A 17,961-nucleotide genomic window follows, 5' to 3' on the forward strand; every position below is an offset into this window, starting at 1 on the left:
AACAGAAAAAGCATTAAAGAAGAACAAAGAAGAGACTACAAACAGCCATAAGTTGTTTGCACATATTTTTTCCCCTCCTTTTACCTACAGTCCCAATGTCTATCTAGCCAACCCCTTCCTCCACACAGGTGCCCCCACGGTCATTGTTATGTCAACAATATAAAGGACTGTGGCTGCCTCAGGGCACTCAGGTGGCCACTGGGTGGGCACTCAAGACACACTGCCTTGCAATATCCTTCTGATCATTCACCCTTGAATGTAGACCTCACCAGACTGTGAGCTCTGGATGGTAAGAGACAGCATACTTCTCTAGATCCTGCTTATAAAGAAGAAAACTAGGTTGAATAGGCTTTATCTCCTGCATGAATGAATACGCTTTAACTTTGATATGGGAGAGTAAAAAAAAAGAAAGTTTGCTTAGAGAGGTGCCTGGCTGGCTCAGTCAGTAGAACACGGGGCTCATTTGAGCCCCATGCTGGGGGTAGCGATTGCATAAATAAATAAACTTAAAAAAAAAGTTTGCTTAGATTCTCAGAACCCTGTAATGCCCAGATATTTCTCAAGGTAAATGGAATTTATTCAGAGTTTAAAGTTGCCCCCAGGAAAGCTGGAAAACACATGAACAGGGGAGGGTAATTGTGATGCCCACAAGACAAAGCTGGAGTCTGCGTCCCTTGGCTCGTGACTGCACTCACGTAGAGAATTTTAATGTAAACCATGGCAGACTTTACCCCCATGGCATTCCTGAACAGAGGCACACATTGAAAGAAAGAGAATCTTAGTTTATATAAGGGTATATAGACACACAGCCCATTTGCTCTCTATTACTGCTCCTTCTGACTTCCCTGCTTCCCCCACCCCCCGCCCTCCACCAGCCCCAAACCACCAGCATTTGATTTAAAGCAAGGCAGCCGAAACCACAGTGACTTTCTGCTGTTTTTGAGAACAGGCCAAATGTCTGTGTGCTGCTATGAGGAAAAAAAAAAAAGTTTTCAACAAAGCAGATCTCTTTCCCTGGACTGAGCACGCCTCCAGAGAAGACGCAACTCCAGCTGGAGACTCACCTCTTTGGAATGTGGTGTCCCCCCCACGTGATGGCAATGCTGTATTTCCCCGGGGTGCTGGGGTAATACTCAAATGCATAGACTCCATCCAGAAAGCCTTTCTGTTTCACCAGCTCCTCCAGACCCTCTGTGGGAAGAAAGCACACCATCTTTCCAATGCAATTCCAGGCTCAGAACAAGCATCCAAAAGACGAGAGCAGAAAGACAGCAATATCTATAAGACATAAGCCACAGAGGGAAACGAAGTGGGCTGCCTCAGAGTGTGAGACCCTCAAAACCTAGGAGATTAATCCAAGCCTAAAAATAGATCCATTTCTGCCTCAAAGTGTGGGGAAAAGGAAGACTTCCCAGCTAAACGGCATTAGTAGGCTCGCTGAGCTAAAAGAAGGCCACAAGGTCCTGGACCTCCTGGGACTATATTCAGACAAATCTAGTCCTATCTCAATTTTCCTTAACGATCATAGCTAGCTGTCTTAGCCTCTCACAAAACTGAGGAGGGACAGAACCCTTAGGAGTATTTGGCATGAATTTCTGGCATAAATTACTGCCCTCACACATCTTTTTTCAAAGCTGGACGACAAAAGTGAGAAAGTTCCTGTATGCTCTCCACAAGAGGACAGGTTTTAGATGCTGCACCACAAACTCCAGACTGAGCCATCAGGTAGGAACTTGTTTTATGTTGAGCCCTGAGGTTTGGCTGGGAAAGCCACTTAGTCAAGCGAGAATCCAAGGTCAGAGAAAATGCCTCCTTGGCTCCTGTAGCAACAGGCCAGCAAGGAGGCAGCCCCAGAGTAGGTTGGCTCCAGGTCTGGGCAGTCTAGAACCTTGGCCACCCTTAGAGCACAGCCCTCCTCGCAGCTTGGTGCTCTGAGATCAAATATTAACCTCCTTGGGGCGCCTGGGTGGCGCAGTCGGTTAAGCGTCCGACTTCAGCCAGGTCACGATCTCGCGGTCCGTGAGTTCGAGCCCCGCGTCAGGCTCTGGGCTGATGGCTCGGAGCCTGGAGCCTGTTTCCGACTCTGTGTCTCCCTCTCTCTCTGCCCCTCCCCTGTTCATGCTCTGTCTCTCTCTGTCCCAAAAATAAATAAAAAACGTTGAAAAAAAATTAAAAAAAAAAAAATATTAACCTCCTGGAGCTCAGAACACTCCTGCCCCAGCCTGTTGGGAACACAGAGGGTGGGAGAAACCTTGGCATAGGAAGTTCACATTCCCACTGAGGGCTGCTACACCTGCAGCCAGCAATGGAGAGCTGCTTATCTGTGGCAGGGGAAAACACAAGCAGAGCAGACGCCTGACCTTGTGTCTGCAGTCTCCCTCCCCAAAAAGGGAGGAAGAATGAGTTGCAGAGTGCAACCCACCCCTCCATGAACAGCAGTTATCTACAAAGAAAACTTAATCTTAGGGGAATTTTATTCTCCTTCTATAAGCACTGATCATAGTAATTAGGTACTTGGCATAATTTCATCATCTATAAAATGTAACCTGTAGTGGGAAAATTACTGGCTTTAGAGACTGTGCTTGAATTCCAGCCCAGATGCTTATGAGCTGTGTGACCTTGGGCAAGACCCTTTCTCTCGAGCCTAGGTTTCCTCAAATAAAAAATAAGCCACTTCAGGTTGTCATTCCAAGGAGAGCACTTCTCAAACTCTATTGCATCACTGCTTTTTCTTTTCCCAGAAGCCTTAATATGTGAGGCGGTCAAGCTACCACTGTTCCCACCTGTATCCAGGGTAGACGTAACTAATCAACCAATCCCCATGGAGCCCAGATTGCCTCAACTCTTTGACATAGCTCTCTGGGATCAATCAAAACCGGCTGTGGGATGAAATCCATATGCTATGGCTGCAAAGCCAGCCAAAGTCACACCTGAGATGAGGAAACAAAGCAGCACTTACTAGGACCCTTCACAGTCACACCGAGTTCTCCGCTTCCAGCAGCTTTGGTATCAACCTTGAAGTCTGCAGTCTCCCGGATGCGGATGCCTTTGGGCTGCAGGCCTCGGCCACTGGCCCGGCAGGCGTTTGGACTACAGGCTGCAAACACAGTTTTGACATCAATTCAACCTTTCATTCGCTAGAGTTGAGCAAGCCAAGGTAACTTGGAGCCACCCGCCAAGAAAATGTTTGCTCTGCACAGAGCGCCTGCAGCAGTTGCCTGAGGCCAAGGGTCCCGTTCAGGGAACACACCAGGCTAGCAAATAAGGACACAACATAACTTTGTCCAGCCACACCATAGAGAGACAGTAGGGGCGTGGGGGCGGGGGGGCAGTTACTTTGGCACAGAAAGAAGGAGAAGCACAGCATGCATTTGCTGAGCTCCTGGAACCCGCTGAATCCTGGCATTTATCCTCTTGGTAGTGAAGGAGAGTTAAATCTCATTGCCATACTCAAGGGCCCAGTAATTGGGAAGACCAAACTTTTTCAAGTCTATTTGAAAAATGTAGCACTTGAAAACATCTGACCACGTTCCCAACTTCAGATCAGCCATTTCTAAAAGTCGAAATGTGATCGTCTTCCGCATGAAGAGCCAGAGGACAGCTCAAAAAGAGACCCATTCAACCCCACCCTGGCCATGGCAGACAAATATTTTAGTGCTGTCACCAGGTAATCAGAATGTGGGTGGCTATAAATGCAACAATTAGCAGTAAACGCCACTCTCCATTTGATTTCTGGATCTAGTTTAAAAAACCTGAAGTCAGAAGTCTAAAAATTAAGGACCAAGGTAGTTTCTGGTACTTCTTACATGACAGGCCCACAAAACTACTGTCCCATGGTTGATAAAATGCATCCTTGTACCCTAGGAATTCTTTGCCAACTTGGGCAACTCTTTTATGTACAGAAAAGAGAAAGCAATGGGCAAAATGTCACGTTGTTTATTAAGTAGCTTTTCCTTTCCAAATCTGACACTGCACATTCGGTAGTTCTCTATATGCTAGAAGTGAGATCATAGACTCCAGAGGATGAAACTCTTTACTGCATAGAAGGAAGAGAATTCCTCCTCTGGCGCCTCCACCTTGCAATGTTCTCAGCTGGCTATTTGGCAAACAACTGCTTCCCGAAAAGATATACTCATATCCTAGGAGTTGGAGATTATTTTAGCTGGTTCATGGATGAACATAAGTCTTATGGCCACACTTTATGGCAAGTGACACTGGTTTTCCATTGTGAAAATGGCATGAAGATTCTTTTTTTATATGAAATCAGTTAAGTAGTGGAAAGGTGAGTACATCAAAAGAAAAACTCTATCAATTAAATACTAAATAGTACAAGTGATGGATGGATATGCAAGGTGAAAAATGTAGTCCACAAGTGAGAGGGAATCAGAAAACAATATTAGAACAGGAAAGCTGTTAAAAATTCTTTCCTGCATATGTCAAAGAGACTTTTATTTATGAATATGTCGGTCTTGTTTTTTTTCCTTTGTCAAAAGGAGAAAAGTCGGTCATACCAGAAATAAGTCACAACAGGATGACAGGACTTCCCTCGGAGGGTTTTTATGTGTCTTAAAAAAAACAACCAAACACTCATGGAAATTCTGAACACGGGTAATAGTCTCAACATCAAAAGGGTAACTGCTCAGTTCATATAAACACTAAATGGAGTTAAAGAGTTTGAAAGAAACCACCAGGTCCTCCACCATTTTGAGATGTCTTACACATGTTTCAGTGTACCTAGAGAGCAGGTTTGGGGTCCAGCTAGACAAGTAACATTGACCCCCACACTGTCACGTCTTGAGGTCACAAACAGCACAGGCCCAGCTAATGTGTGCAGGTAGCACAGGGAACTGGCATGGAAGTCCCATTCGACCAGCCCTTACCCAGCAAGATGCCTCTGGCCCAGTGCTCTCAGTTAGGAAGCCAACAGCTTCGGGGTCCAGGCTGACCCAGAGGTAGGATTCAGAGAAGAAGCCAGTTCTACGGATGCAGATGCAGAGGACAGAACAGGGAAAGGCAAGTATTGGTTAGAAAAGGCAACAGAGTTGGAAAACAAAACAAAACAAAAGAACAACAAAGTCAGAAGGAAAGGGATCTGACGTTAGAGAAAAAAGCATGCTCTGGCTGCAGAAGGGGTTTAGCAGCATGGGTAAGGGGTCAAAAGAGACCTGAGTTCTACTTCTACTGATGCCTAGTCCGTACTCACTGATACTTTATGTTATCCAAACCTCAGTGTCTCCACCTGAAAACTGGAGATAATTTTAGCACCTGAAACACACCGGTTGGTGTGATGATTAGATGCAGTCATGCTAAGTGCCTGACGGCCAGTAAAGGCCAAGCAGTGGAGGCCACAGGGCACCAGCAGTGCCACAGGTGCCAACCTCAGCCACAGACACCAACTGCCCAAATGGCCTCAGTCCTGCATCTCTCAGTGACGACCCTCTGACACGAGTGTTTTGGGGAGGACTGAATGCGTTAATACAAGTGAAGCACTTAGGTCAGCGCACAGCTCACAATAAGATGTTCATATTAATATCTTGAGGACAAAGCAAGCCACTTCCCACCAAAGGGGACCTGGCAGAAAGGGGACAGGTGCGAGTCCAGTGTGGCCCCCACTATACCCCTGGCCTCGGAGCCCAGCTGTGCACACCGTCAGCCTCAATGCCAGAAGCAGATATATTTGGCCACCCCAGCACTCACCTTCCCCAACCTGTACAACGAAGGGACTCTTGGGAATGGTGTCCCCAGCAAAGGAGACCTTGACCACATGGGGGCCAGGCTGTACTGGTTTGTACACACATCTATACACCTGGTTTCCTTTGTCTTCCACCAGTAATTCCACAGTGTTCTTCCCCTGGGGATCCTCCACTTCAACACCAATGTCACCCACACCGGCACCTAGGAGAGAACAAGCATTCTGTGAGCCCAGGTCACCCTGTCAGAACACTCACTGTGGATGAGCTCAGATACAAGATGGAGACCGAAGGAGACAGGTACTCTGAAGGTCAAAGTCCACGCCAAGATGCAAACAACTGTTTTCTGGTTGGGGGAGGAGGGTCATAAACTTTCCTTTTCTCCCATTCCATATTTTCTAAGTTTTCTACACTGAAAAGAAAGTGATGTTCCAAGAATCGTGTCTTATCCTCCCCACCTTATCCTTATTCCTCCCCACCAGCCCCCACCCTGGCCTTGCATAGAATTTGGTCTAGCAGATGATTCTCAAAACTTAGTTTCTTTGCAACGGTTATTCAAGTCAGAAATGTGTGCAGAAGTTACCTGATAATTAATAACTAAAGTCAAGCTTGAGTGTAAGATCTTAAAGAAGAAAAGCTGGTTTAGTAAAATCTATAAATACATGGGGCACCTGGGTGGCTCAGTCGGTTGAGTGTTCGACTTCAGCTCAGGTCATGATCTCATAGTTCATGAATTCGAGCCCCACATTGGGCCCTGTGCGGACAGCTTGCTCAGAGCCTGGAGCCTGCTTCAGATTCTGTGTCTCCCTCTCTCTCTGCCCCTCCTCTGCTCACTCTCTGTCTCTCTCTGTCTCTCAAAAATAAATAAATGTAAAAAAATTTTTTTAGGAAAATCTATAAACATAACCAACACACTTGGAAAAAGGCACTTTTGTTGTTGGTTGTTTGAAAAGACAAAAGGTCAGGCATCCCAAACCTTTGGGGCTCCTGAGAATCATCTCAGGCTCCAGAAGAAAGCCTGGTCCATAATACCTGCTGTGTAGATGTCAAAGTAGGTGGGCTTATTGGCGATGTTTCCAGCAGTTTCCAAGCCTGGGCCTTTGGCAGTGACTTTACTGGCATCTCCCTGCGCCTTGTCAACATTCACTTCAAATGGGCTCTTAGAGATGTGCTGTCCTGCAAAGAGGACTGTAACCTGCGGGTGACAGATAGATGAGATATAGTCACTTCTCCCTGCCCAGGGAGACCACCATATGAAGCCACATGCATTAACAATCTTCTCTTCCATCCTCCTAACTATACATACAAAGGTGGCTGGAACCAGAGGCCCTGGTTAAACAACTTGAATGGGACTCCCACCTGGCTCCATTGGCCACAAGGCTGGGCCTAGGACATCATGCTTTCAGCAAACTAAAAATGCTTACATCAGTTATGGCTAGCCAATGTAATAGGATATGAACAAATACTTATACTTGAATCTGTAGACATGGGACCCTTGAAGGCAGCTGCAGAAGGGGCCACTGACCCCCCTAGTGGTACAAGGTATAGTTCCAGGATTTCAAACCCAGAGTCAAAATATTGTTCATGGGACCAAAAATCACTCTCAGATACATAAATTTGAGATACAGTATAGATTTTCATTTAAAATTTGAGTTGGGGGCGCCTGGATGGTTCAGTCAGTTGGGTGTCCGACTTCAGCTCAGGTCATGATCTCACAGCTCGTGGGTTCGAGCCCCGAATCAGGCTCTGTGCTGACAGCTCAGAGCCTGAAGCCTGCTTCAGATTCTGTGTTTCCTCTCTCTCTGCCTCTCCCTGCTCATGCTCTGTGTCTCTCTCTTCTCTCAAAAATAAATAAACATTAAAAAAAATTTTTTTAAGTAAAAATAAAAAATAAAATAAAATTTGAGTTGGAGCTCTCATCTTTTAAATTTGAAGGGGCATGGAGTTGGGTTTCATATGAATTGACAGAATTAATTACATCATAAATGCTCCCTTCAAGATTTTTTTTCTCCTAAATTTGTAATATCCTAAAGGTGTAAGAAAAATCTATAGCCATGATTCCAGGTGAATTCACTAACAACCAAGGTAGTAAGTATGGTCCAGGTCTCAAAATATTAGCATGGGACACAGGGATAGGCCCATGTGTGCTGTTGAAGGCTTTCTTCCAAGGAAAGGCACACTCTTGGGTCACCCTACTCTCTTGCAAGGCTCCCTTGGCTCCTGTCCTATAGCCAACTGGACATCCACTCAAATAGAACTCAAAATGTTGTTGAGACGAAGAACCTGGGGACCAGACCCCCAGCATTTTTCCAGGTGCATGACTGGGACACTGGCTTTGACTATATTCAACTGGCCTTCTCCACACTTAGGCCCCAATACTTATAGATGCTCTGGAGCACCCCAAAGAGGAGTACTTAAGGAAGCATTAAAGATAAAGAACCCACAGCTTAGCATCTATACTCCAGGCATGCAGCTACAACCACTTGTCACCCAGATGGAGTTTAAAAAATCTTAAGACATTGCAAAGAACCTAGTAGAATTCAACCTTCCTAAGAGACACATATTGAAACAAGGAAGAGCAGTCAAAGCAACAGCCAGAACACCTCATCTTACTTTGTGCAGCCCGGTGACCTTGGGCAGATACTCCACAGAGTATGTCTTGTTCTTGTCACTGTCTGGAGTCACTTGTGCCTAGGACAGAAAATGAGCAATAGTTAGAGAAGGTGATGGGTGTCAGTAAAAGTATGCTATGACAGCCAAGGCCCTGCCACAAGGTGCCAGGTGAAGACCCTGTCCTGGTGATTTCCTGCGCCATCACTTCTAAAGGATGCCCCAGGAAAGAAGCAGCCTAAAGTCACAGAAACAAGGTCATGTAGCACAAATGTATACCCAAGTCCTAACTCTCCACTGTCTCAGGGCTGGAACTCAATAGATGAGAGGGACCATAAAGCGAGTAACTTAAACCTTTATTGGTCCAGTAATTATTAAGAGTTTATGGGGGCGCCTGGGTGGCTCATTTGGTTAAGCATCCAACTTTGGCTCAGGGCATGGTCTCCTAGTTTGTGGGCTCAAGCTTCGCATCAGGCTCTGTGCTGACAGCTTGGAGCCTGGAGCCTGCTTTAGATTCTGTCTCCCTCTCTCTCTGACCCTCCCCTACCCACACTCTGTGTCTGTCTTTCTCTTGGTCTCTCTCTCTCTCTCTCTCAAAAATAAATAAACATTAAAAAAAGAAAAAAGAGTTTATGAAATGCCAGGCCTAGTGTCAGATACCAAAAATAAATCAGGCACAGTCCCTGCGTCAGTGGGAGAAACAGACAATATACCAGTAAGTGTAGAATTTCAGATGGTGCTAAGCACCAGGAATAAAATCCAGTGTTACGAAGATAAATAGAAGGAACAGTATGGGCAAAGGCCCAGAGGTAGGAACCAAGGATAGTCAGTCTCAGAAGAGAGTAAAGCAACAGTATGTGGCTGTATTGTACTGCATCAGTATTGTTGTTATTCTGGTCTTGAGCATCTGAAACTTCAATTTACAAGGCCTTTGCTAAATACAAAGTATCCCTTATTTTATTAAACACTGTGTCCTTGGGTATTGATTTCTATTATGTTTCAAGGCATAGTCCTGGGACAATTACTCTGACTGCTCTAAGCCACAGGATCCTCTTAGAAAATGAACGCACGGTCCCTGGCCCTGTCACAGCCCCAAAGGTTCCATGGAGTGGCAGCGTCTTCCAACATACCTCCTCTTTGTTCCCTTCTGGGTCCTCAACAAACACCATCACGTCTCCTTGCCCGGCACTGATGGTGTCCACAGTGAACTTGGCTGGCTGCTTTACCATGTTTCCAGTAGGCTCGATTCCTGTCAGGTTTACAGAAGCACATTACAAGTTAGGTGGGGGCCTTGACATAGGCCATCACCCACAGTGTTCCCTTGTTCTGTTCCTTCTGGGGGAACTGAGAGATGGGACCCAAGCCTGTAGCTACCATATGAGAACATCTGTGACAAGGATTATCAAACAGGTCAAAAGCCCTAATTTTGTCCTTGTTATTTAAGTGATATCCAATTCTGAAATATTGAGAGAAATTCAGTAGAAGTCTCTACAACTATGAAAAATGAACATAGTAACTACCAGTGGGGTTTGCCCTGAGGGAGGTGACACGGGGGAAAGAGGAATGAGGTATGGGAGAAGAGCTCATTTTTCACTAAAGACAATTCTGTATTGCTTGAAAGGCTTAAAAATTGCATTCAATCATTATTTTTTTAAATAAACTATTCATTTTGAGATGACTGAGCAAAATAATTTGAGATACCCACCTGCAGGTGAAAGAAATAACACCTTTTATCCAGTTCCCCAAATGTTACATTGTACAAAACTCTACTACAGTATCACAAGAGTCCTGAGCTTGACACAGTCAAGACAGAGAACATCTCCATCCCCACAGGGATCCTTCATGTTGCTGCCCTCTCATCGCCATACCCACTCCCTTCCCACCCCACCCTCTTCCCACCCTAACAACCACTAATCTGTTCTCTATCTCTATAATTTTATCATTTCTAGAATGTTATATAAATGGAATCACACATCATGTAACCTTTTGGGGTTGGCTTTTTCTACTAAGCATGATTTTCTGTAGATTCATCCAGGTTGGTGCCTGTATCAATAGTTTGTTCTTTTATTGCTGAGTTATATTCCATGATATGAATGTACCACCATTTGTTTAACCATCTACCCACTGAAGGACATTTGGGTTGTTTCCAGTGGTCTATTGCTGATAAAGCTGCTATAAACATTAGTGTACAGGGTTGTATATGAACATAGGTTTTCATTCCTCTGGGATAAATGCCAAGGAGTGCAATTGCTGGGTTGTATAGTAGTTACAAGTTTAGTTCTTTTTAAGAAACTGCCCCCACTGTGTTCTAGAGTGGTTGCACCATTTTACATTCCCACCAGCAATGGATGAGTGCTCTAGATCTGCTTTCTCTGCATCTTTGCCAGCATCTGGTATTATCATTACTTTCTATTTTAGCCACTTTGATAGATGTGTAATGGTTTTAGTTTGCATTTCTCTTATGGCCAATGATACTGACCATCTTTTCATGTGCTTCTTTCCCATTTGTACACACCCTTCAGCGAAATGTCTGTTCACATCTTTCGCCCATTTAGTAATTGGATTCTTTTTACGACTGAGTTTTGAGAGTTCCTTCTTTATTCTAGATACTAGGTCTTTGTTGGATATGTGGCTCCCAAATATTTTCTCCTGGCCTTAAGTTTGTCTTCTTGTTCTCTTAACTACAAAAAGGTTTAAATTGTTCTAAAAAGTTTTTAAAGTGGGGCACCTGTGTGGCTCAGTTAAGTATCTGACTTTGGAACAGGTCATAATTTGATAGTTCATGAGTACAAGCCCCACATCAAGTGAGCTCAAGCCCCACTTTGGGTGAGCTCAAGCTCTGCTTCAGGCTCTGTGCTAACAGTGCAGAGCCTGCATGGGCTTCTCTCTCTCTCTCTCTCTCTCTCTCTCTCTCTCTCTCTGCCCCTTGTTCACTCACTCTCTCTTTCTCTAGGAAATAATAAAATAAAATAATAAAATAAAATAATCTAAATAATAAATAAATAGTTTTTAAAAGTAAAGTCCAATCATTGTCTCCACAGCATTTTGAGTTCTGTTTGAGATGGTGTCTAGGTGGCCTGCAGGGTGGAGGCTAAGGGCACTTGTCTTGCAAGAGAGTGGAGTCATCCAGGAGTGTGCCTTCACTGTAAGAAAGCTTCAGCAACACAGTCCAATCTTCATGTGCCATGCCAAGACTTCAAGGCACAGGCCACACTTCATGACATTTTTTATGTTCTTAATTTTGGTGAAGTCCAACATATTATATTTTCCCTTTTATGGGAAGGCACAGCACCTGACAGGGCTGGATCCCGGCTGAGATCATGACCTGAGTCAGACACTCAACTGAGACACCCAGGCACTCCTTTCTGAGTTCTTATCATGGATGCCTGTTGAATGTTGTCAAATGCTTTTTCTGTATCAATTGATGTGACCCTGTGATTTTCCTTCTTTATGGCCTGTTACGGTAGTAGATTTTTTATTTGATGTTTATTTTGAGAGAGAGAGGGAGAAAGCACACGTGCATGCACCTGCTTGAACAGAGAGAGTGATGGAGAGAGAGGGAGAGACAGAATCCCAAGCAGGCTCTGTGATGTCAGTGCAGAGCCCAACTCAGGGCTTGATCTCACGAACCGTGAGATCATGACCTGAGCTAAAATCAAGAGTCAGATGCTTAACCATCTGAGCCACCCAGGTGCCCTGGTAGTAGATTGTTTTGACTGATTTTCTACTAGTGTGCCAGCCTTGCATCCCTGGAACAAACTCTGCTTAATCATGCTGAATAATTATTATCATATATTGCTAACTATTTGCTAATATTCTGTCATACACCTTTAAAAAAAAGATTGTATTTATTAACCCCAAAGTCATTCCACTTTGCTATTTTCTGCCTTGGGTTCTGGCAGCCTGCTCAATATTTTAAAAATATTTGTAAGATCTACCAACTGCTATTGCTCATTATGTTTTGGGCTTCCGATGATATTAAGGGGTGCTTTGGTGGCTCAGTTGGCTAAGTGTCCAACTTTGGCTCTGGTCATGATCTCACCATTCGTGAGTTTGAGCCCCCGTCAGGCTCTGTGCTCACAGCTCAGAGCCTGGAGCCTGCTTTGAATTCTGTGTCTTCCTGTCTCTCTCTCTCTCTCTCTCTCTCTCTCTCTCTGCCCCTCCCTGACTCACACTCTGTCTCTCAAAAATGAATAAGCTTCAAAACAATTTAAAAAAAAGAAAAGAAATGCAAACTGAAGAAGCTACATAGTTGGAATTCATTTTGGCACAGAAAAAAGGCAGGAAAGAAATACCTCGGACTTTGAAGGAAAGAATGGGATTAGCAGTTGGGAAGCAGGGTTTTCAATTTTTATGTTCTACATTTCTTCTTTCGCTTAGAATGTATGTAATGATCAGGTCACTTAATACATAAATATGGACTTAAGATATGCACAAATACCTAGTCCATCTGATTCCAACAGCTTGAGAAATCATTTACTCTGCTACTTACCCAAGGCTGGGCTTGGGTTGGCCCACCTTGGCTAATAACCATGGTTGGTCAGGAGGCTGAACCCCACCCAGCCTCTGTGAACTCTCTCACAGCTGTGCTAACTGTAAGGACACATTCCCCCAGACTCCTCACAAGAGTGCTTAAGGCTTGCTCTGCAGTGAATGCTTTACTCAGAACATGGGTGTTAATAGAGGTTTCCGCTTAGCTCACGGATGCATGCTTTCAACATACCTAACCCCACAAGCAAGCCCACCACAAAGATCTGTTTGTGGCTGTAAGTTTGCCTCACTCCAGCCCTCTATCCTTTCAGTGAATGGGTCTCAGTGAGTAAGATCTGCAAGTGCCAACCGGCTGGTAACTGCAATCTGGCCAACGTCCAAAAGATAAAATTAAAAAACAAAACAAAACAAAAACACTCTCAATCCTTTTAGAAACTAGAAGATGAAGTGTTCTCTATACTTTGGTTCACTAGGCAAAAATGAAGCAATGTGGCCACACAAGAGAGAAAGAAAACTGCCCCTGCCCTCGGTCTCACCACAGGACAAAGATAAAATCTTAAGGCTCTACCCATGTGGCCTGATGTGTGGCTCTGTTGCCCAAAATGACACTTGGCCCTCCTACTGATAAAAAGAGAAAAAACAGACACAGAATTCTTGTACAATCCACCAATTCCACTTTTAGGTATATACCCAAAAACTGAAAGCAGGGATTCAGATACCTGCACACGCACGTTCATAGTCGCATTATTCACAGTAGCTAAAGGTGGAAGCAATTCACATGTCCGTTGTCGGAAGCGTGGATAAAGCATGTGGTGTATACGTGGAGTATATACATTCAGCTTTAAAAATGAATGAAATTCTAACACATGCCATAACATGGGTAAACACTGAAAACATTTTACTAGGTGAAGTAAGCCAGACACAAAAGTACAAATATTTTATGATTCCACTTACATGAGGTACCCAGAGTCGGCAAATTCATAGAGACAGAAGGGAGAATGGAGGTTTCCAGGAGCTGGGGGAGGGGGAAATGGGGAGCTATAGTTTAATGGGTATAGAGTTTCAGTCTGGAAAGATGAAAACATTCTGGAAATGGATGGTAGAGACAGTTGTACAACACGGTGAATGTACTTAATGTCACTAAATGGTACATTTTAAAACAGTTAACATAGGGAATGTTATCTTATGTATATTTTACCACAACAAAAAAAATGCAAAAAATATATACCTATGAATACATACATGTATGTGTGTACATATATATATTTTTTAAGGTGTGTTTTCTCCACAAGGACAGAAAATATTAAAAAAGGCAGATCAGGGTGCCTGGATGGCTCAGTTGGTTAAGCATCCGACTTTGGCTCAGGTCATAATCTCGCAGCTCACGAGTTCAAGCTCTGTGCTGACAGGTCAGAGCCTGGAGCCTGCTTCAGATTCTGTGTCTCCCTCTTTCTCTGCCCCTCCCCTACTCGTGTGCGCGCGCTCTCTCGCTCTCTCTCTCTCTCTCTGAGAAATAAATAAACCTTAAAAAATAAATAAATAAAAAATAAAATAAAATTTTTAAAAGGCAGATCCGGGGCACCTGGCTGGTCAGCAGGTGGAACATGCAACTCTTGATCTCAGGGTTGTGAATTGGAGCTCCCTGTCGGATGATTACTTAAAAATAAAATCTTAAGGGGTGCTTGGGTGGCTCAGTCGGTTGAGCACCCGACTTCGACTCAGGTCATGATCTCACAGTCTGTGAGTTCGAGCCCCGCGTCAGGCTCTGTGCTGATAGCTCAGAGCCTGGAGCCTGCTTCGGATTCTGTGTCTCCCTCTCTCTCTGCCCCTCCCCCGCTCATGCTCTGTCTCTCTCTGTCTCTCTCTCTGTCAAAAACAAATAAACATTAAAAAGAAATTTTTTTTGAATAATAAAATCTTTAAAAAAAAAAAAGCAGATGAAGGAAATGGCAATGACTAGCTACATTCCTGAACTGTAGCAAATAGTCATTTTCTAGAAAACAGCATCGTGAAAGGAAACCGTTTCACATTAACAATGGGGAAACTGGACAGCCAGTGATAAGGTGACCTCAAACAAGCATTTTATGCCTTGATTAAATTCAATCCATTTGACCAATTTTGTCAACAAGAGATTTACTTTGCTGTTTGAAGCTTTTTTGCTATTAAAGAAGCATAACCTTGAAAATCAGAGATTCCTTATTCTAGCCACCACTCTTCATTATGCTTTAGGGAAAACACTTTTAAAACAAGCATGGACAGGGGCTTATGGGTGGCTCAGTTGGTTGAGCGTCCAACTTCGGCTCAGGTCATGATCTCATGGTTCGTGGCTTCAAACCCCACATCAGGCTCTGTGCTGATGGCTCAGAGCCTGCAGCCTGCTTCAGATTCTGTCTCCGGCTCTCTCTGCCCCTCCCCCACTTGTGCTCTGTCTCTAAAATACATAAACAGTAAAAAAACAAAACAAAAAACAAGCACAGACAAGCCAACCTTTAAGTGAATGCACATCCGGGAAGGGCTTCAAACAAAGTGCCCAGTCCCGATACACACAAATGATTGCACAGTGCCACCTCGATGTCAAAAGGAACCTCAAAAGGCAAGTTGGTTTGTTCCAGAACTATCAGGGTCTCTCTGGTGTTCTAAATCATGCTAAACAAACAGATGAGAACCTGACCACTAAGATTGAGAACTGCACACAGCACCATTGACCTGGCCCTTGGTCACCTTAAGACTAAGCTGACACCAAGTAGGGAAATGCTATTTTCAAAGGGAATGAGTGTATGGAACATTTTGTTACAAGACAAGTGCTTTGCACTCTTCAGGAAGTCAATGTTATACATAAAAAAAATTTTTTTAAGGGAAGCTATTCTAGATTTAAAAAGTCTATAGGCACCTGGGTGGGGCTCAGTCGGTTAAGAGCCCGACACCTGATTTCAGCTCAGGTCACGATCTCATGGTTGTGAGATCAGGCCCTGCACTCAGTGCAGAGCCTGCTTGGAATTCTCTCTCTCCCTTTTTCTCTCTCTTTCCCTCTGTCCCTCCCATGCTCATGCTCTCCTTCTCTCTCTCTCTCAAAATAAAAAAAAAAAAAACAAAAAAAAAAAACCACATTTCTTTAAAAAGAGTCTAAAGAAACAACAAAATTAGTAAGTCAATCTTTTTTTTTTAAGTTTATTATTACTTTCTTTGGAGAGACAGCACACACGTGCAGGGAGGGGACAGACAGAGAGAGGGACTGAGAATCACAAGCAGGCTCTGTGCTGTCAGTACAAAGCCCAACGTGGGGCTCAATCTCATGATATCTGAGATCATGACCCTAACTGACTAAACCACCGAAGTGCCCCTGTAGTGAATCTTAATCAGATCTTGGTTTATAAAACAGCAAAACTATGATAGACAATTTTAGGACAATAGGGAAATTTTCACATAAACTGGATATTAGTTGATATGAAATTGTTAATTTTCTTACTGTGATAATGAAGACTGGTTATACAAGAGGATGCCCTATTTTTAGGAGAGGCTTGTGAGTGAACTGTCACAATGCCTACAGTGCATTTTCAAGAATTCGACAACCACACACACACACACACACACACACACACACACCCACACAGGACTCAAGAAAACTATTGTTAGAATGGTTAGAACTGCAGATTCTAGGAGACGATATACAAGATATCTTGTGCCTCTAAATGTGATCCCAACTGTAATTACGAAAATTAAGAAATATAATGCACTCCTTCCTTTCCCCATAACAAAGGGAGTAAGTTGTAGCTCACGGGGCTAATCTTTACCAGAAACCACCCTGGGCTGAAACACAACAGTTCTTAAAAAGCTGGTGTGCTTGAAGTCAGATGGCAGCCAGAACACCAAATGCCTCAACATGCCTTTACCCCACCATAACATTCTGAGCAGAACACTGTCCTGCAGCCCGCAGTGGCCTCAGTGATCATAAACAGGATGTCTCAGCAAGGAAGTGTCTGTCAGGGGGTCACAAGAGCTCCCTCCCCATGTGGAAATCTGAAGCAGCATGAGCATGACCAAAGGAGAAATGAATCAGCAGCCTGATGACACAGGCACCTGCACCCCCTATCCCCAGTGGATCAGGCCTCTCTGATTTCTCATATGAAAAATGGGAAAATAGTCCTGTCTTCATCCCACGATTACTGCACTAAAATCACAATGCAATAAACTCATTCTCCATCACATTACAGCAGCAGCATTTCTTAAAGCCTAGATTCACAAAGCAGAAAAGTTGCTCGTGAACAAATGGACCTTGAGGTAAAAAGCATCTGACAAAGGAGGCCTGGGAGGTCTTCAAGGATCAAGCCTATACATTCTTGATTCTAAGAACCTTCTTCCTGAAGCCACATAATCATGTCTAAGACCAGAGGACAAGTCTCAAACCCAGCAAGACCAGTGCTTACCTCGGCCATAGGCCCTGGCTTTCTTCGGGTTGAGTTTGGGCTTCAGAGGAGCCCCCGGCTTGAGCTTGGCTTTGGGGAACTGGGACAGGTAAGTCATCACCGAGTGCTCATCCACATCGGGGTGAATAATTTCTTCAGGAGTGATGACCTAGAATAACAGCATGGTAGGTGAACACCCAGAGTACATCACTTATAACCGCTAAAGTTTTTGCAAATGTCTCAAGTCAAACACTATAGACATTAAGAAATTGAGTCAGCCTCTAAATTAAGTGAAATTATATCAAATTACATGCCAATGTCAGTGTTTTTAACCTTTTAGAGGTGTCATTATTCGTTTCGGAAGCTGAGGACCCCCTCCAGACAATTTTTTTTTTTTTAATTTTTTTTTTTCAACGTTTATTTATTTTTGGGACAGAGAGAGACAGAGCATGAACGGGGGAGGGGCAGAGAGAGAGGGAGACACAGAATCGGAAACAGGCTCCAGGCTCTGAGCCATCAGCCCAGAGCCTGACGCGGGGCTCGAACTCACGGACCGCGAGATCGTGACCTGGCTGAAGTCGGACGCTTAACCGACTGCGCCACCCAGGCGCCCCCAGACAATTTTTTTAACGTTTATTTATTTTGAGAGAGAGAGAGAATGCGTGCACACGTGCACGAGCAGGGAAGGGGCAGAGAGAGAGGGAGAGAGAGAGAATCCCAAGCAGGCTCCGCGCTGTCAGTGCAAAGCCCAATGTGGAACCCATAGC

The 17,961-nt window shown here is 44.2% G+C and overlaps 1 protein-coding gene and 1 long non-coding RNA gene across 7 annotated transcripts in view; one reads left to right on the forward strand and one right to left on the reverse strand.

Annotated features, from left to right (window-relative positions):
• The window catches only part of FLNB (filamin B), a 144,629-nt gene that overhangs the window by 64,356 nt on the left and 62,312 nt on the right, over nt 1-17,961 (reverse strand). For all 6 annotated transcript variants that reach the window (XM_086697811.1, XM_086697810.1, XM_086697809.1 and 3 more), the window contains exons 4-10: nt 17,216-17,363; nt 9,431-9,549; nt 8,304-8,381; nt 6,723-6,885; nt 5,698-5,895; nt 2,960-3,097; nt 1,065-1,191 (exon numbers count right to left, since the gene is read on the reverse strand). In XM_086697811.1, coding sequence (XP_086553937.1) covers nt 1,065-1,191; nt 2,960-3,097; nt 5,698-5,895; nt 6,723-6,885; nt 8,304-8,381; nt 9,431-9,549; nt 17,216-17,363 — 971 coding nt within the window. The remainder of the gene's footprint in view (nt 1-1,064; nt 1,192-2,959; nt 3,098-5,697; nt 5,896-6,722; nt 6,886-8,303; nt 8,382-9,430; nt 9,550-17,215; nt 17,364-17,961) is intronic.
• LOC147583577 (uncharacterized) lies at nt 182-6,128 on the forward strand. Its single transcript, XR_015248349.1, has 2 exons — nt 182-289; nt 5,831-6,128. It is a non-coding gene; the product is annotated as an uncharacterized LOC147583577 (long non-coding RNA).

The sequence above is a fragment of the Puma concolor genome, chromosome A2 (genome assembly GCF_028749965.1).
Source record: "Puma concolor isolate L17-30 chromosome A2, mPumCon1.1.hap2, whole genome shotgun sequence".
NCBI classification, from domain to species: Eukaryota; Metazoa; Chordata; class Mammalia; order Carnivora; family Felidae; genus Puma; species Puma concolor.